Source organism: Dasypus novemcinctus, chromosome 3 (genome assembly GCF_030445035.2).
Source record: "Dasypus novemcinctus isolate mDasNov1 chromosome 3, mDasNov1.1.hap2, whole genome shotgun sequence".
NCBI lineage: Eukaryota > Metazoa > Chordata > Mammalia > Cingulata > Dasypodidae > Dasypus > Dasypus novemcinctus.
In genome coordinates this window covers 10,346,029-10,366,793 of record NC_080675.1, presented here as the reverse complement: position 1 = coordinate 10,366,793, position 20,765 = coordinate 10,346,029, and the positions used below count along the sequence as shown (strand labels likewise).

The window sequence follows — 20,765 nt, the reverse complement described above, 5'->3', positions numbered from 1 at the left end:
TGCAGATGGCAGTCTCCTTCCATCCTTTCAAGGATTTTGCTGAATGCTCTTCTGGTCCCCTGGGCCCCCAGTCAGGTGCTTTAGATAGCTCTGGGTGATTATTAACTGCCTTGTCGGAGGAGTGACTTTTGGAGCACCTTACTCAGTCTTGGCCCTTCTCTGAACATAGCTTTTAATACATTTCTATTACATATTAAAATCACCCATTCAAACCAAACAATGCAATATGGGCAGGGAACACCAAAATGAATAAGATGAACATTTGGGCTTCAAGATGCTCTCAGACTACAAGCTTCTTTTAAAATGTTTATTGTGTAACATATATATAACATTTCCCAATTTAACCACTTTCTTATGTACAATTTAGTGATATTACATTCACAGTATCATGCTACCATTACTATCTATTACAAAAACTTTTTTTATCACCCCAAAAAGAAACTCTGTACCCATTAAGCAATAACTCTCCAATCCCTTTCCCAACCCCCAAACTCTGGTAACCTGTAAACTACATTCTGACTTTATATACTTGCTTATTCTAGAAATTTCACAGAAATGTAATCATACACTATTTGTCCTTTTGTGCTTTGCCTACTTCACTCAATATGATGCCTTCATGGTTCACCCATGTTGCAGCATGTATCAGAACCACATTCCTTTTTATGGCTGAACAGTATTCCACTGTACGGAAAGTCACATTTTATTTATCCATTCCTCTGTTGATGGACACTTGGCTTGTTTCCATCTTTTGGCAGTTGTGAATAACGCCACTATTAACATTGGTGTACAAATACATGTCTGAATCTGTGTTTTCAAATCTTTGGGGTATATACCTAGAAGAGGGATTATGAGGTCATACAGTAAAAATCTATGACTGACTTTTTTGAGGAACTGCCAAATTGTTTTCCACAGCAGCTGCACCATTTCACATCCCCACCAATAACGTATTATACAACGTATTATTTCACTGCATACTCTCCAACACCTATTATTTTCTGTTGTTGTTTTTTTAAATTACAGACACCTTAGAGGGTATGACATGGTATCTCCTTAAGGATTTGATTTTTATTTCCCTAATGGCTAGTGATGAACAGCTTTTCATGTTGCTTATTGGCTACTGTATATCTTCTTTGGAAAAATGTCTATTCAAGTCCTTTGTCCATTTTTAAATTGGGATGTTTCTTTGTTTTTGTTTTTTTTTTAAAGATTTATTTATTTATTTAATTCCCCTCCCCTCCCTGGGTTGTCTGTTCTCTGTGTCTTTTTGCTGCGTCTTGTTTCTTTGTCCACTTCTGTTGTCATCAGCGGCACGGGAAGTGTGGGCGGCGCCATTCCTGGGCAGGCTGCACTTTCTTTCGTGCTGGGCGGCTCTCCTTATGGGTGCACTCCTTGCGCGTGGGGCTCCCCTACGCGGGGGACACCCCTGCGTGGCACAGCACTCCTTGCGCGCATCAGCACTGCCCATGGGCCAGCTCCAAACGGGTCAAGGAGGCCCAGGGTTTGAACCATGGATCTCCCATGTGGTAGACAGACGCCCTAACCACTGGGTCAAGTTTGTTTCCCCTGGGATGTCTTTTTGTTGTTGACTTGTAGGATTTCTTTATGTATTCTGGATATTAAACCCTTATCAGATATAAGAGTTTCAAATATTTTCTCCCATTCTGTAGGTTGTCTTTTCACTTTTTTGATACACAAAAGTATTTAATGTTAATAAAATACAATTTATTTTTTTCTTTGGTAGCTTGTGCTTTTGGTGTTACAGTCTAGATTTAAAATTTATCTGTGGCATATCTAGGTCTTACTCATCCCTATAAACGTCCAATGCCTAGTACAATCTCTTGTATATTGAAAGTGCTCAGTAAATATTCATTAAATATCCTTTCCCAAGTAATAGGTTAGTGGCTAATATTTATATAATACATATGAATCCAAAAGTTCCAATTTGCTTATTTAGTTCAAATTTATTCTCAATTAGAAAGTAACATTTAATTGCCATGAAATACTTTTTCAAAAAATAAGAGTTCATAACATAGAAATAACTATTTTCAATTAGAAGAAAACAAAATCTTTAAACACGTGCTTAAAAACACTTAGATGCTTTCAATGATCTCAAACATCTTGCTCCTTTCTTCTTATCCAACTTTATTGTCTAATTCTTTTCAATAAGAAAGAAACATCTGTTTCAGTAATAACATGGATTTCAGTGCTAGGTAATTAATGTTCAAATTTGGCTTTGTGCCTCTTTTGATATTAAGACCTTTGTCAACACTACCTTCTTTCTTCCCTTTTCATACTTAGTTTGTATCTACTTTTTAAAAGTTAACACATTATCACTAAAGTAACTATTCCAACTCATTCCAAACGGTATTCATAGTATATACCACATTCTGAAGCACATTATCGTATCATTTATCAAGCAAAGTAAAAGCATCAGTCTGGTTAACTGCCCATTTGTTTCACTAAACTACAAGCTAACAGAAAACATAAGCCTTGTCTCCCACTCCCTCTACATCTCCCACGACACACTGAGCAGTGTTACTTATCTGTTAGACATGCATGAAACACAAGCTGATCAACGAACATCTACCAAAACTTAGATGTGTCTTCTCTGATATAAGTTACTTAAAGAAGGGTACAAACCATTTATTCATTAATTTTTTTTCTAATTAAAAAAAAAAGGCTATTTAAAGAAGAATTTATAAGGACTCAGATAATGTAAGCCTCAACCACAGCATCAGTGCTCCTAGAGAAAAGGGCCTGTTCTGTCTTACCGTTAGACTGTGGTTTTACAGATGAAGGCCCTTGCTGAGTGTCAATCTCCTCCATGGCATCACTCATCAACTCTCGTAAAATTTGTTGATCTGCTTCAGGAAGGACTGGACCACGTGAGGAAGATCGACCACTGGTATCTACCTACAACCAAAAAGCCTAATTAAAATAACTAAAGTTGCTCTTAAGAACCAAACTTTTTACATTTATAATCATCTTTAACCTTTCCATATCACTGGGTTGCCACAGAGATCAATACAGATCATATATGAAAGAGTATACTGGAAACTACATAGTATTACAGATAACAAATGTGGAAGATATTATTATAAAAATAAGTCTTCTGGTAATAATACTAATACCTGCCTCTACTGCCTCTTAGTATTTTAAAATACAACTTTCATATGATAACTATTGTGTCTTCCCTGAGGACAGAAGAAAATTAATTAAATCTGGAAAAAAAAGAAGTATATGTCAGTTGAGAGGATTAATATTTTGAAACAAAGAATATTAAACAGTAGAACGGTATTCCATAAAGGCCTATCTCCAGACCCCAACTCTCTGAAGGCAAGAACAGAGAGATCACTTCTCAAAGTCTCTTTTCTACCATATAATTGTCATGAAGACTTCAAAGACTTTACATAAAACATGTTGCTCCTACGGTGGTGGCAGGAGATGTGGGAGTAAGGAGGTGAGTTCTTACAAATAACTTTGCTGGTTGTACCTTTGTCCTTCTTTGAGGGGTTCCAGGTTTCATTTCTGCCTTGTTAGGTGCATGCAGGTCACCATAGCTTGCAATGTACTGAATAAGATTCATTAATGCAGCACAAGAGTCCGAGCATGTTCTGATATGGACGATATCACTGGAACAGTGTAACTCAAAGCGGGGCTCAGACTGGGTAGAACATTGGAAAAAGAGGATGAAAATGTTTTCCAAACAAGAGACAAAACTATTTTTTGCACAGATTTATACTAAAAAATAAAACAAAACACAGGATAATTTGTCTTGCCACAGGGAAATAAATGTACTTATAAACTCAATTTTAAAATATTTTATTTTTCACCAAAATTAGGTAAGAATAATTTCACAGTAAAATCAATACTTTTCATATCTCAAAAAATGTCTTACATAAAACTTTTATTTATTTTTAACAACTTACTTGTACTCCTTCAGAATCAGACTTCACTGCAGTTATGGTTAGTTCCAAAAGCCCTATATCCATCACACGAACATAGTCTAAAATATTTAAAAGTAATAAAACATCTGAGTAGTACTTTCAAAAAACATTTAACCAAACAAAACTTAATAATGCAATCATTTCTGTAAAATTCATTGCTGATAATGTTATATTTATCATGTAAAAGAAATAGTGTTCTTTCCACAAAACCCCTATAATTCACTTTATTAGAGTTAGCAAAAAAAGTTTTGCCTTATTTTAAATATTTTGAATATATGTAATTTAATACACCTAACTGATTTTATAAGAACATTACAACTTCAAACTAATTTAGTAAGTCCTTACTTGACTGATATTATTAAAGAATTTAAATGCTTTAAAATACACACACACACACACACACACACACACAAACTGCATTCACCTATTCCAGATTTTGTTTACTCTTACCTCTATTCAAATTTACAGTGACAGTATTACATTTGTCAGACAAATGTAAAGCAGCTTCATCCAAGATTATTCTGAGAAAAAAAGAACAAAAAATGCTCTGAACATAGACCACAGGATCATTATACTTAAATGGCATCATATTCTTTATGACACAAAAAAATACAAAAATAACAAATAAAATAAATTTAAAGAATCACATGGAGTTTGCCATTTATAATTGTCATCTAACAATTCTTTAAAATTCACAGTGTGTAAGTGCTAGGAATATTTAAATGATGCAAAGCATGAGATTAAATCATCTGCTCAAGTTAATTCTAAATTGTAGGTAGTTTTTCTTTAATAGCTGCTCAAATTGATGACCTTTAAACTATGAAAATAAAGTTTATCAGGTATTAAAGGGAAGTTTATCAGCAGTTTTAAAGGCAAGCTAAAAAAATCTCAAAAATTAATTTCTTCCATAAAAATGAAGAGTAGATAAGAAGAGTCACCTAAGAATAAAAACTGAAAAACTTGGGATAAAAGTACATGACTACTGGAAAACGAATGGTGACTCAAAAAAGAGGTTGAGACTTTAATAAAATGGTTTAGGTAAATACGATTTAGTATTTTGTAAACAGCTACATTTGGTCCACAATAAAGTTTACACAAGTACCTGAGAGTAGAAGAAGATTTATCCAATGCAACGCTACTAGAAACGCTGAATGTTTCAACAGTAAGAAGAGATCGGATTGGCAAATAAAGAGGCCTAATACCAAAAAGAAACAGAAGATCAACCTGATGCAACAACACAAACTCTCTCTAAAAAGCGTTAGGAAATTTAACTCTACTGAATTAAGTATTTTTTAAAATCTTAGTACATATTTAAAATAATAAAATTTTATTTTGTTCCATTTATGAACTTACCGATAATCAAGTGCACAGCTCCAGAGATGAACATGAAAAGTTGTAAATGAAGTTGGAGGATTATATCCCAAAACAGGTTCATCAGCAATATTCAGGAAATATAAAATCTATAATCACAAAAATACAAAATGCCCTGCTTTAGAAGAAAAAAAAGTTTTGATATGATATCCTTAATAACAACATAAAAGAAATTATCTCAGAAAAAAAAATTAATTGGAAAATCCTACTGTTAAAGGAAAAAAAGACATCATTTTGAAAGAGTTCCTTTCAAAATATATTTGCAAAATTAGAATTTGAAATGAAGAGGCCCATTCAACAATTCTAATGCTACAGAAACCTTAGAAAATCCTCTCTTATGAAAATAATAACAAAGCATGTTAATACACTTTCACATTAACTTGCTTGGAACAATTCCTGAGAAAAGAGAAGACTGCTTAAAACTTATCAATCTGGTTCTCCATAAAACCCACTGTTGGGCAAAGTTTTTCTTTAATTTTTACCTAGCTCAGTCTGAAAATCATTCCCTCTCATCAACATCTATTCTCTCCTATTTCTAATCTAAACAAGTTAAGGAGATAAGGCTAAATCTCTCCCCTATAGCAGGTTACTGATAATATTAACCATCTCTCTACCTGCACCGTATATGCACAACATATATGTATACTTCGTCGTGTTTTCAAAAATGCTTTCATAAGAAGAGCAGTTTTGAAAACATTCAAGTTTTTAAACAGTGTATTAATTTCCAACACAATGGAAAAGCTCCTCTTTCTAAGGAATATGAAAAAAGAACCATAGTGTGCTAGTTTTCATTCTTACCTAAAAATGTTAACTTCTTACTCAAAGTTTCCTCTGCAAATTAACCAACTGTGTTTCTTCAACCACAAAGATTAAGATGGAAAGTAATTATAGATATCCTTATAAAACAGTACAGCATTTGGTTGAAGGAATAATACTGAAGTCATGGCACTTAAAAAACTTACTGCTTTAAATATAATTCAACACACCATTAGTCTTTCTCTATGCCAAGACTCTGCAGGTCTGACAGAGAATTCCTTCCCTTTAACAACCTGAAGACTCTGTCTTGTAAATGTCTAGGAACCAAAACTTAAGGCAAAAAAATCTATTTCATTCTGAGGTGCCAATAATGTTCTATTTCTTAACCTCAAAAGTGGTTACATATGAGTGTTCACTTCATGATAATTCATTGAGCTGTACATTTATAAATCATGAACTTTTCAGTATGTGTTATGTCAATATAAGCGAAAAATTAAAACAATATATACATAACAGCAATCTTACCTGCTCATGCCAGCTAAGTCCTGAAGGAAGCATTCTGTGCTGAAGAGTAGCTCCTTTCAGTCCTACAGCAATGAGAAATTCCTATACAGAACAACACCATAAAGAATTACATTTATCACCTACATAATTCTATAATTCAAAATCTTTTCTAAGAAAATAGATCTGTTCCCTTTTATGCAATCGCATTTAGCTAGCAATCAAGTGAACAGCAAGTATTCAATGGTATAAAGGTACACAATACAAACCTTTGTATTAGACTCTGATTTATCAGATACTATTTTAACTGCAACAGAGAGCATATTTAAACTGTCTCCTCCAACACCATCTGAAGAAGCTCTACAGAGGCCATCTTCTTCAGAGGAATAAATAGTAGGCTCCAACCAATGTGGACAGGTTGAACTGGGCAGTCGTATTTCTGTAGGAAGGATCATTCCATCCACTATGCCTAGATCCACAATGAGGTAAAAATATAAACAAAATGATTACTTAAAATTAGTTCATGGACATTATGCAAAACAAAACCCATGTACTTCCACAGAACATAACAATCTCAGACTCAAAACGACCATGGATTCATGATCCATGCCTTTCCACTAATGGTAGTGTGATGGACAGTGCACAACTTAAAGAAAAACAAACAAACAAAAAAACAACCAAGGTTTTGAAATGCAAGGAAAATTAAAATAGTCAAATCTAACCAATACTAACAATGTACAAGTACTTCATTTCTATTTAGAAGGTAATGAAAGAATGTGCTCAAAAAATAAGTTCTGGGAAGCAAATGTGGCTCAAGGCACAATTGGGCTCCTGTCTGCCATATAGGAGGTCCAGGGTTCAATACCCAGGGCCTCCTGGTGAAGGCAAGCTGGCCCATGTACTGAGCTGGCCCACGCAGAGTGCTGACCCATGTGGAGTGCTGCCCTGTGCAGGAGTGCTGACCCACATGGAGAGCTGACGCAGCAAGATAATGCAACAAAAAGAGACACAGAGGAGAGACAATAAGAGATGCAGCCGACCAGGGAGCTGAGGTGGCGCAGGAGAATAATCACCTCTCTCCCACTCCAGAAGTTCCCAGGATCAGTTCCTGGAGCCACCTAATGAGATTACAAGCAGACACAGAAGAACACACAGCAAATGGACACAGAGAGCAGACAAAGAAGGGTGGGGGAAGAAGTAAATAAATTTTTAAAAAAGAAAAAAATAAGTTCTATACCTGATATCAAAAAGGAATTTTCCTTAAGGAAGAATAAAGAATGTATAGTCCCACCAACTGATGAATAGATAAAATATTCCATGTATTGGAATATTATTCAGAAATAAAAAGAAATGAAGGACTGAGACATTTTGGATGAACCTTGAAAATACTGTTACGTGAAAAAAACCTGTCACAAAAGATCACATAGTATATGATTCCATTTATATGACTCATCTAGAATAGGTAAATCCATAGACATAGAATGTTGATTAGTGACTGCTTAGGGCTAGGGGAGATGGGGAGATTGGGGGATGATGGCTAAAGAGTACCAAATTTCCTTTGGGGTGAAAAAATGTTCTAAATTTGATTGTGGTGATGGTTGTACAACTCTATAAATATACTAAAAAGCATTACAATTTAAATGGATGCATGGTATGTGAATTATCTTAATAAAGTTGTTACCAAAAAAGGTCAACTTCTAATGTACAATAAGCATACTTGCCAGTGGAATCAGAATACTCTACAAAAAGTTATTTCTAATATCAGAGTTCTGTTCTCAATAAAAATTTCTTTGATTAAACAAGAAATTTAAACATATTTAAACAGAAAGGAACAAAACACAAGCTGTTCACGTTGGTCTTACCTTTGTGGTATAAACTGAAACTGCTACAATGAAGGCAGATGTAGTGCTTGTCATCAAAACCCTCATATTTTGTCACACAAAATATGGAACCACTACTGAATTCTAACCAGAATTCACCGTGCTTGTTTTCCAACAGATCTCCATTATCTTGCTAAATAAAAGATCAGAGAAACAAAGAAGTCATTATTTAAATGGAGAAAAGTAAAACTGTTCCTTAGAATGCCCCTTCTTGATTTAGCTTAGGAAAACCTCCCACACTGCAGCAAAGCCATCTGATTCTTGAACTATGCAATATGGTGGTTTTAAAAATTGAGTAAATAAATTCTATTCAGAGTTGCTTCTGCAAAGGGAATCCCTATATTTAATCTCTTTTATAATAAAGTATTGCTTATCACCCTTGGGAACAAATCCAGCACCTGTTTTCCAAAACAAAACCTACCCAAAATTTGTCTTCTTGTCTGTCATGAAAGCTAAACTCCCAAAGCTGCTATCACTGTGGCATGCCTCTGAATACTGGTCTTTATCGTTCACCTAAACAGCCCCAAACTACCTCAATCACTAGATGCACATTATGGTAAATATATTTAAAATAAGCTATATTTGAAAAAACACTTTGGATGTGTAAATCCTTACCTTTACATCTGTGAACAATGCCATCACTCCACGATTGATATTCAGAAGAACTGAGAGAAAACTCTGCGAATTCTTGTTCTGTGAGTCTAGTTTTTTTTTCCTTCGGGAACGATAGTTGGGATCAACAGTGGAAAAATATTGCAAAGTCTCCTCCTCAGAGCCACTTTCCTCATCTATGAGAAATAAGCATCACAACTGCATAGTTCTGATGGCTCATTAAAATAAAAGAGCAACTTAAAAATTATCACTAAAATATTTGTGTTTATAACCTGCTTATTTTTACAAAGAATTTAGTATGAAAACAAAAATGAGCTTTCTGTTTCTCTCTTCAACATTGAACCTAGGACAATGGGTACACTATCACTATAAAGATAATATTAACTGATAATGACATTTTCGGTAAGTGGGGAGATACTCCTGTAAATTCCTAAAAGAAATTACAGATACAGTTACTACAGAAAATACAGTAAAAGAAAACTTTTAAATCCACAATGTAATAGGTTGGTTCTTTTAATTCAGAATAAATTTAAAATATATTACCATAGTGAACTGTAGATTTAAACGGACTACAACTATCTTTATTGAAGGTATTAATCAATTGACTGGCCACTGAAAGTCCAACACCATATGAAATATTTTCAAATGTCTCCACTGGTGAAGGAGCTGTTGGTTCCCACAGTAACAAGTCATTAAAGATCCTATAAAGACAAAAATTGAATAATAAGTATATAATTCCAACTTCAACTGAAGGCAAACTAAAGAACATCCCTCTAAGAATTCACAAGAAATAATTTTTTCAATGGTGAAATGGAAATTAGAGCCTACAAAAGAGTAAAAAAAAATGTTCTTTCAATAGAAAAACTGATATAATTATAATGCAGAACAGTGAGAAAGGAATTTGACAATTAGATACCTAAATGGATACCTTAGTTTTACCTGTGTTACATACATCATGTAATAACTCACATTAGACATCTAAATGCACTCTAAAGGAAGAAGCTAATTAAAAATAAAAACCATTAAAGAATAAAAGGAAAGCTGTCCACATAGATGAGAGCACTCTATAAACTATAATAGATCATGCTTCATCTCATCTGACCCTTCCAGCAATCCTGTGGGCAGCCAGGGGAAACCATTATTCTCATTCTTACTTTACTCAATTTTTTTTTTAAGGAGATACCAGGGATCAACCCAGGACCTTGTACTTGGGAAGCAGGTGCTCAAGCCACTTAGCTACACCTGCTCCCCTCACTTTACTCTTAAGGAAATTGCCTCATGAAACTTAAGTGACCTGTCCAACATCACACAGCTAATTAGAGAGCTGGGACCAGAATCCAGATTATGTCCAGCTCCCAATTCAGTTCTCTTCCACTCCTTGCTTTCTTTAAGGATATCTGCTTTTTCTCTCTTCAACAGAAAGCAAACCTTCTTTGGGAAGAATGCCTGAAGAGAAGGATGCATATGGAACAGGCAATAAGAAGAGGAACCCTTCTAATTTTCTAGATATCAATGCAGAGTGACCAATGGGATGACAGATGTCACAGATAGACTACCACATTCTATTTTTTCAAAGAAGTATTAGTCACTACTCAGATGCTCTTCTATCCTAGCCTCTGCCCTCATCCATCTGCTAAGCTTTCAAGACAACTCAACTGTATAATGTCCTCTATGAAGCCTTTTGTAAGACTTGGACCCACGGCATATCCTTCATAGGTACATATTTCACTATTAATAGTATAAAACATTCAGTGATGATTTTAAAGCAATGCTTAAGTTTTTTAAGGACACATCACCACGATTCTGTGGCTGATACATAATAGATACTCAATAAATATTTGATTTAATGAGATCAGCTAGAATCCTTTTTATATTATATTCTAAAGGTTTTTTGGAATAGTAAATATTCTTCTTGTCTGAAGCTTTCTAAAAAGAGCCATTTGGACAAGGTACTAACAAAACCAGTATTTTAAATGCATGAAGTAAAGACAGAGTTGGCTATAAGCTGTTCTCAAACAGAAAATTAAAAAAAAAAAAAAAAAAGATGAAAGGACATTACTGTTGGATATATCAAAATTTGAATGAAGTCTGAGAATTAGAGTGGGAAGTAATGTACCAGTATTAATTTTCTGATTTTGAGGACTGAATTATGGCTATGTAGAAGAATGCACTTGTTTGCAGGAATTACACATTACAGTATTCACGGATGAAGTGCTTTGAGTCAACAATTTATACTCAAATGGTTCAGGGGAAAAAAGGCTCTTTGTATTGAGAATGCTTGAAAATTTAAAAAAATATATAACAGTAAGATGAAAATCAAATATACATCTATATACAAAGTCAAATAAGGGATAAAGAATTCACACCCCAAGAAAGTCAGACATGTGATTTATATAATCCACAGAGTAAGGGAGCACTTCTGCATTTATGTAATTCAGGAGGCTAAGAGAATGAAAAGTAGGCAGAATAAGGTAGAACAGAAACTTTTTTAAGCAACCCCCATTTAACCAACTCCCCAAATTAACAGATATACTCCAGTTCCCAGATCTAAGCTATCAACTACCCAACTCCCCCAAGCTGCCCGACTGGCTGATGTCCATTGTGTGTTAACTCCTTGCTGCGGGTAAAGGACTCTCTAACTTAACTGACAACTTCTGCTTCTTTTTCTAGAAAAAGGTATGCTACAGAAAACACTCCTCCACTGAGGAGAAATTATAAAAATAACAGACTATTGAGTGTTTATGATGTGCCAGGCACTGTTCTCAGAACTTTCCAAATATTATATCATTTAATCTCCCAACAACTCTTTGAGGCAGGTACAAGTATCTCCATTTTATAGATGAGTAAGCTGGGGCTTATGAAGGCTAGGTAACTCGCCCAAAATCATCTTAGTCTATATATATACATCTTAGTCTATATACATACATACATATATATACATATATATATATATATAAAGCAAGTATGTTGAAATAAATGGAATTCTAGAGTTGAAAGGTCATGGACTATATATATATATGTTTAAGGGTATTTAAAATATAATAAACTTATAAGTTAGAATTTCTAATTCTAACAAGATGCCTTTTTTCATTCTGAGAAAAAAATGCCCCTTTTACAAAGAACAGAGGATTCTAATTCTACTCTAATATCTACTGGCCCTCTATATAAATGTCTCCCAACTCTTCAAGTCAGTGCACACAGAGAAGAGTTCATATTTCCTTGATGCCCTGTGTCAAGCTGACAGTCAGCACCCAAGCAACCTGGGAGCTGAGGGAATAAATATCTCACACACTGGAAACTCAGTCATGAGACACACTGGATAGGAAACTCTATGCAATAGTGCATCATAACAGTTCTACAATCATCATCAAAGTACACTGAGACAGAGGGTAATATTAAAGCAAGGAAAGAAATGGGGGAAGAAATAATCTCACAGGTATAATACAAAGACACTAGGAGGTGAGGAGGCAGAGAGCCAGTAATTCTAATTCCAGAGATTCAACTAAATATTTTTTAAACTCACCTATTATAAAGCTTCTCATAGAAGTTTTTATTAGGTAGCGTTACATGAATATTTGGTAACGTGAGCTCCAGCACATAGTGAGAATTGCTGATTGCTTTATCCTGGAACTCTGTCATTTCTACAGGGTCTCCTGGCATCACCATCTAAAACATAATAATTTAGAGCAAAAAAAGACATCATATAACCATTTTATGATTTAAGTAGTAGTAGCATCTTCTTCACCACCCATTGGACTTGGTATGTGGGCAAATACATAAACATATATCTTTTAACCAGGGAAAATAAACACCAAGAAAATTGCTATTACTCAATCTTAGAGTTAAAAACCTAATAAATAAAAAATAACAAAAAAGAAAAAATTTTTTAAACTAATAAAAACTATGCAAACTATTTTTCAAAGGAAAAAGAATTAAAATCACTGCTATATAGAGAGGATAATATTATTCCTTTGTTGCTTGTTCATGCTTTTATTTTACCTGTTCATTTTCAAACATTACTCTACGAGAAGAAAAAGGAGATGGGGCTGGTCTTCGTAGGTCACAAACATCTTTCAGGGAATGGGCAGCTCCTTCCTCCTCATCCTGGTAGTGGCCCTCATTCTCCTCCTCCTCCTCAGCTGCAATTCTCTCCAAAATAGAATGCATGGCTGGGGGATTTATTTTCAGTACAATTCTGAAAGCAAATATAAAAAAATAACAAGTTCAAAGCATAAACAGCAAAACCTCACTTTCACAAATTAATACAATTAAATCCTTAATGACAGAATTCGATTTCTCTACAAAGTAATTTCTTCTAATGTAACTCAATTCTAAGCATGATATAAATTTAAAATGTATGAAACTGATAAAAACGTTACATAAGTAAATAAAACAAAGGTATTAACATTTTATACTTGGTTAAATGAAATCTGACCTTTTGAAGACAAAAAGATTATTTTTAAATTTCATTAGCAACCAGAAAACTCTACCAAAGAATTTTCACTTACTGTCATTAAATCAACTCTTCCCACATATAGTCTATTCTGCTACAATGACATACTTGTATACCTAAGAAACCTCAGGTTATTTAAATTGTTCAAATGGAAAAGGAGAAGCTAGGGTAAAGAGTTTTAGAACTGCAACAACAAAGCTGTCTTTTCCTTCAGGAATTTCAATAATAAAGGGTTGTTTGTTAGGAGTGTTGTTGTCTAGCTAGGAACCCTAAAGATCACTCCCTGAGCTAATACATTAGCTTTCCTTTCTGGAGTAATCATATTCAGTTCCTAATCCTCTTCAGTGCCTCACTAGCACAGGTATTTTATTTTCACTGTTATCACCATGTCAAACCCATTATTATAATGAAGCATGGAACCCTCAAACAAAACAGCTTGTTGCATCTATGACAGCTTTTTTCCAAGTAGGTAGTGCCAGCAGGTTCTGGCACTAGTTCCAAACTAGGGCAAACTTTTCCTAATTTATGGATATTCTAATGTAAATTGTGCTTCTCAATTATCTACCTGAAGTAGATCAAACTCATGATGAAAATTCACACTCTAAGAGAAATGCATGTACTAAGAATATCATAGGACTAAAACATGGAGGGGCACTTTAAAAGAAGGCAGACATGGGGGGTCTCTGTCGTGGTCCCTGGGGGAGCAGCAGCAGTCCCCCAGGTGCAACGGTAAGAACCAGGAAGGAATGAGGGCCCAACAGTGGGCTCCTGATACTAATGGCTATGCTTATGAGCCTATACACCTGCAATAAGAACAAGGCCTAGAGTAGCACTGTGCCTGGGAGTTTCCTCCTGACAGCCTTTATGTTACTCAAATGTGGCCACTCTCAAAGCCAAACTCAGCATGTAGATGCAGTGCATTCCCCCCAGCGTGGGACATGACACCCGGGGATGAGCCTCCCTGGCACCGAGGGATCACTACCACATACCAGCTGAAGATGCAACTAGAAAATGACCTTGAATTAAAGGTTCAATGCGGATCAGCAGAATATCCCTGTCTACATATAATAACATGACTTCAAAATGCTGCTTGACCTAATGTAAGGGGGAAATGGAAAGGAGAAATGAGTTTATAAGGCTATGAGTCTCTAAAAAAGAGTCTGGAGGGTGTCAGAAGGAATGCCCTTATGCACAACTGAGCAGAGTCTAAGAGACAGATAAAGTAGATACAACCCCAGGTATTGGTTCTTTTGAGGGATAAGAGACCCACGGGTTCTATGGTCATGGCAGATGGGGTTCACTGCCATGGCAGATGGCCCTTCTTTGGAGCTGGTGTTTCTGCGTGATGGAACTGGACTCAGAGGGGATCTCTTTTCACAAGACTTGCATACTACTTTACTGGAATTGTAGTTGGTGCTGGGGTTTAAGATATATTTAGGGGATTTGAATCTCTGGACTGACAATATGATACCCAGGCCCAGAGCCTCAACAGACTTAAGCTCCTACACTCTGATTTATTGGACTTACCCCGCTCAGCTAACATGGAGTTGAAGAAGGTCAACCACCACACCATGGAGCCTAGAGTGTCTACAACTGAAAGCAGGAGGAGTGCATCCAGTATCCATGTGGAATCTAAGCCCCCACTTGACACAGATGTGCAATGGACACAACCAATCCAATGTCCACAGAGAAAATGTGGCATGGGTTTGGGAAGGGTGGCCATGGTGGCTGCTGGGTGCGGGGAATGGGAGGAAGAGATGAGATGGGGAGGCGTTTTTGGGACGTGGAGTTGTCCTGGATGGTGCTTCACGGTCAATTACGGGACACTGTAGATCCCCCCAGGGCCCACTGGATGGAACGTGGGAGAGTGTGGGCTATGATGTGGACCATTGACTATGGGGTGCAGTGATGCTCAGAGATGTACTTACCTGGTGCAATGGATGTGTCATGATGATGGGAGAGAGTGTTGCTGTGGGGGGAGTGGGGGGTGGGGGGGTGGGGTTGAATGGGATCTCATATTTTTTGAATGTAATATTTTTAAAAATAATTTTAAAAATAAATAAATCTAGAATAAACATTATAAAATTTTAAAAATAAATAAATAAATAAAAGAAGGCAGACAGAAAAACAGCACAAAAAGGATCATTTTTATTCCTGGTGAGCCTTTACATACTCAGTTTTCAATAAATACTGGATCATTATTGCAAATAAACTAAGTTCTTTTAAATATGAGTGCACTATGACATTAGGTTAATCTCATTTCAGTTTAAGGAATGATTTCTCCTATGAAATGCATTCCTATTTTGTAAAAGCTCCCCAGATTTGAAAAACACTGTCCTAAAGCAATCACTGACTATAAAATGCATTTGCCAATTAACCAAATGGTGACCTGTGATACCTCTTCTACTACAGATGTGAACTATTTTTTAAAGCTAATTATTCTTCTGTCCTTCTAATTAGATTAGGTAACTTGAGGCCAGAGAATACATTTTATACTTACTTCTATCCCTCCCAATACCTAATATATACCTTTCAAAGAGTAGTGCTCAATATCTATTTGATTTGACTTGTCCATTTCCTCTGGGTTCTTTTATCCAGGCTAGATATTTTTAGATTAAATTTAATTGCCAAATGTTTAGTTAAAAGGATTATAGTATTTTTTTCAAAGGAAAATCTCATGAAATCTATGTATCAGATACATTTGCTTACTTACCGTGGCCAGTCAAAGTCATCTGATGATGTTATATCTCCATCTACTCCACTAAACACATGGAAAAACTTAACAGATGGTTCTCCTTTATCTTCCTGGAATGACCCTAATAAAACAAGACTAATGAAGTGACTTGCATTAAATGAAGTGCCAAAAGAAAACATCCTCTAAATCAGGGATATAATATAGCAAGTTCTACAGCATTTATCCATTTGCTCCTGTTTCACCCATACATGTGAATAAGAGAGGAGGAAGAGATAAATTTAAAAGAGATAAATTTAAATTTAAGCTGTTTTATGCTCAACCTCAAACTCTTATACACAGTACCAGTGTACTGTGTATAAGATGCAAAATTTTAAAATAGTAAAGATAGCAGTAACTATTTACTGAGTGCTATTTAATGATTGTTCTTCATAAAAAGAACTTTCTGTAGGTAGTCTACCACTAAAATACAGAGATAAATACATTTTTTAAATGTCTATTTTATACCAAGCACCGTGGGAATTACCTCTATTTATAATACATGTTTTTCATTCTACAATGAAAAATGATTTTCCTTCAGAGTAATCCATTTCTTACCACCTACCCAGGAGAGAAGGGAGGATCAGACAGCCCCTACCGGCCCTTCATGGAAGTCACAATCAGTAAAGGCCAATTTTAAGAATCTCTAAAGATATGTGAAACGCAGAAAGAACAACAGAAGGCAAACTTTTATAGCCTATACCCAGAAAGGGAGATAGGCAAAGGAGGGGGTCTAGTGGCAGAGGCAGGTGACTTAGGAAATATCAAGATCTACTGGAGTTTTTGATACACTCAGTTCATTCTAAGTCTTATATATTCTCTTCATTAGCTGAGGAAAACAAAGTAATACAGAAAAACTTAAAGAAGGCTTGTTTTACAAACTCATCAGAGATTAGTATTATGGTTGAAAGCTCAAGTTCTAGTGTCACTCTAGCCATTTACTACTACCATTCTGCCATTTACGACTACATTATCTCAGAGGACAACTTCTAAGTCTGCAGATTCCTCACCTATGAAACAAATATAATTGGAAATAATAATTATATGGTAATTATGATGACTAAAGGAAGCAAGATGTGTATGAAGTGCTTAGCAAAGTCTAACACATAACAGTACTCAATAAATTCTGGGTCTTAATAGCCTTACTTCCTGAAAATAGTGGGTGGTAATAAAAGCATAGCCTAAAGCACTATATTTCCCTAAAGAAAATATTTTAATAAAGTGAATCATCATGCTGAGTAATTTTTTAAAAACTTATGCCACATATTTGTGAAAAAAAAGCTCTTAAATGTTTTCTAAAATAATGTTCTTTAATTTTATTATACTGTTGAACTATCATACTTTTTACATGTTGTAAATTTCAGTAGTAATTCTTTGTATCTAATCTGGTTCTTTTATAGGCACATTCAATCTTACCAACTAGTTCTCTAAAGGTAAGTTCCAATTTAATTTGTTCTGGGGTTGATCCTCCTATAAATTCAGTCTTAAATTCTAGATCTGTGAATGCTAAATGAAGGATCTCCTTTTGAAGTGACTTCTTAAACCATGGTCCCCTTTCTTGATCCGATCGAAGATCAGGTATTGGGAAGCGAACAGAAAGGTTTAATGCTGGTGTGGCAACTTGTATTGATATCCGACAATTTGCAGGATTATGTGAATCATCTAGAAATACTTCAGTGAAAGCCTTGTGCTGAAATACAAAACATCAAAAATATGCCAAAATATTAAGAAAATAAACATGAATGGCATAAGCATGCTATCATTACAATATGTATAATCATTACATCCTCATTTGGCATAATTCATTAAAATACAATTCAAGGGGAACAGATATGGCTCAAGAGGTTGAGCATCTGCTTCCCACATGGAAAGGTCCCAGGTTCGGTTCCTGGTGCCTCCTAAAAACAAAACAACAAAACAAACAATAAGCAGACAAATGATGGAGCCAACTCAGAAGGCAATGTGACTCAGTGATTGAGCACTGGATTCCCACATACAAGGCTCAATCTCTGGCCCCCATACCTCAAAATAAATAAATAAATAAATTCAATTAACTACTACAATGTTAACTTGGTGTACTAAAATTTCACAATGCAACAACTATTGGCAAAAGTCAGAACTACTGGCAAAAGTGAAACCCTGATATAAAAAATAAAAATATATCAAAATAAAAAGTGATCCAGATGTAGGGTGTCAGTGATGTGGGGACTGCATGGGAAGGGCTTCACCTGGGGCATGCCTCTAAGACATATGAATTTGTTCAGGTGTTAATGGGACATTGTCTCGGTGGATGGAGATCCACATAAGAAACAAAAGAATATTTAATTCCCATCCTGGGGAGTTCTCCTACATTCTCTAATAGGACAGGAAGAATCCGCTGAGTACAAGGGCAATATCTAACAAAGGAAGACAGACAGACCATTAGGCCAGGTCCCTGCCACTGATGACTGTACTTATCAACCTATGGCATTTAGTCATTTTTTTCCCTGTTTCATATGAAACTGAAAACTTGTGAAACTGAAACTTAACCTAGTATTATATACTACCTATGAGTTACCTCCTGAAAGCCTCCTTGTTGCTCAAATATGGCCTCTCTCTAAGCCAAACTCAGTATAAACGCACAGCCTCCACCCGCCCCCCTCCCCAGCATGGGACATGACTCCTAGGGATGAGCCTCCCTGCCACTGAGGAATTATTACCAAGCACCAACTAGCAATGCATATGGAAAAAGACCCTGACCAAAAGGGGGAAATGGTACATACAAAAGAGTTTTTATGGTTAAGAAATTTCAAAGTGAATCGGGAAGTCATTTCAGAGGTTACACTTAGGCAATTCTCAGCAGGATCTCATTGACTGCCACAGTGCCTCAAAGAGAGGGCCTCCTGAGGGCTAGAGACATCCAGAAATGGTAAGCAGGGCAGACAGCTCAGGAATTCTGCACCCAGTCAGTGGGCCTTACTTTGGAATTTGTGCTTCCAAATAAATGAGTTAAACTCATTTATAGGTTCTCTACACATGGCTCTTCTACCCCTTTTAATCTGAACCTATAATTAGCACTATACTTGATAAATATATGTCCCAGATTTAAGCCTTTGGTCCATCCATGTGCCAATTGAGCCCTGAATTTCAGCAGGGTTGCAATACCTACTGCCAGTTCACTGGACTCACCCAATACAACTAACAAGATGATGGACAACACCTATCCCAAGGAACAGAGAGTGTCTACAACTGCACGCAAGATAGCTCCATCCATCTGCCCCATAGGATCAAAGAACCCTCTCAGAAGCAGAGTAGGCATCACCATCCCAAAATCCTCAAGATTGGGGAATGAACAATGGACTAGACTATTTTTTTTTTATTAAAGATTTTCTTTTTTATTTAGTTCTTTTCCCTTCCTCTCCCCACTCATATGGAGGGTCTGGGGTTCAATCCCCAGATCCCCAGGGCCTCCTGACCTGTGTGGTGAGCTGGCCCACACACAGTGCTGTTGCCACATACAAGGAATGCCTTGCCATGCAGGGGTGACTCCACGTTAGGGGTCCCCCATGTGCAAGGAGTGTGCCCCGCAAAGGAGAGCCACTCCACGTGAAAAAAGCACAGCCCGCCCAGGAGTGGTGCCGCACACAGAGAGAGCTAATGCAGCAAGATGACACAACAAAAAAGAGACAGTTTCCTAGTGCTGCAGGATAATGCAAGTAGACGCCGAAGAACACACAGGGAATGGACATAGAGAGCAGACAACAGGGGGAAGGGGAGAGGAATAAATAAATCTTTAAAAATAAATAAAGACCCAATCTTTCTAAAAATAAATAAATAAACAAAGTGGCTGCATAGGGAGATGTGACTCAAGCAGGTAAGCACCTGCCTCCCATATGGGAGATCTCGGGTTCAGTTCCCGGTGTCTCCTGAAAACAAACAAACAAAAAAAACAAGTAAAACAAACCAAACAACCAACTCAGGGAAACTAATGTGGCTCAGTGTTGAGCACTGGCTTCCCACATACAAGATCCAAGGTATAATGCCCGGTCCCTGGTACCTCAAAAAAAAAAAAAAAAAAAAAAAGCCACATGACATTTCATTCATTATATAAGCAAAATTTATTTAGCTTGTCTACTACCTAGACATAAAAGGTGTCTCCATTTTTTCATTATTTACAAATTACGGTGTTTTAGTAATATATACTGTTAACTAAGAAGAAGTAAGCTCAGAAATTACCCCATAAGGTAGATAGCTGGCTATAACTATATATGTATTAGCATTTGTGACTTTCTGAATACTTACCAGACTAATATGCTTATTATATGATGTATACATGTGAGACGCCATCATCTCCACTGTAGTTAGTTTTTGTGGTTGAAGCAAAGAATTTAACCTATCCACAATACTGATATCCAGTTCACAAAATGCTGGATTTAATTTAATTTGCAATTCTGCCTTCTGAGGAACTGAACTAAGTCTTGCTTGATTACCCTTTAAAAAAACCAAAAAACAAAAAAAATAAAGAATTAGGTTTA

General features: G+C 35.9%; 1 protein-coding gene across 1 annotated transcript in view; it reads right to left on the bottom strand.

The window, feature by feature from the left end:
• ATG2B (autophagy related 2B) overlaps window positions 1-20,765 on the bottom strand; it is an 88,976-nt gene that overhangs the window by 29,540 nt on the left and 38,671 nt on the right. The window contains exons 14-29 of the mRNA XM_058291981.1: window positions 20,533-20,721; window positions 17,668-17,941; window positions 16,234-16,336; window positions 13,067-13,262; window positions 12,591-12,733; window positions 9,611-9,768; window positions 9,071-9,243; window positions 8,438-8,588; window positions 6,845-7,044; window positions 6,600-6,680; window positions 5,301-5,407; window positions 5,050-5,142; window positions 4,398-4,468; window positions 3,930-4,006; window positions 3,494-3,664; window positions 2,772-2,913 (exon numbers count right to left, since the gene is read on the bottom strand). Coding sequence (XP_058147964.1) covers window positions 2,772-2,913; window positions 3,494-3,664; window positions 3,930-4,006; window positions 4,398-4,468; window positions 5,050-5,142; window positions 5,301-5,407; window positions 6,600-6,680; window positions 6,845-7,044; window positions 8,438-8,588; window positions 9,071-9,243; window positions 9,611-9,768; window positions 12,591-12,733; window positions 13,067-13,262; window positions 16,234-16,336; window positions 17,668-17,941; window positions 20,533-20,721 — 2,329 coding nt within the window. The remainder of the gene's footprint in view (window positions 1-2,771; window positions 2,914-3,493; window positions 3,665-3,929; window positions 4,007-4,397; window positions 4,469-5,049; window positions 5,143-5,300; window positions 5,408-6,599; window positions 6,681-6,844; window positions 7,045-8,437; window positions 8,589-9,070; window positions 9,244-9,610; window positions 9,769-12,590; window positions 12,734-13,066; window positions 13,263-16,233; window positions 16,337-17,667; window positions 17,942-20,532; window positions 20,722-20,765) is intronic.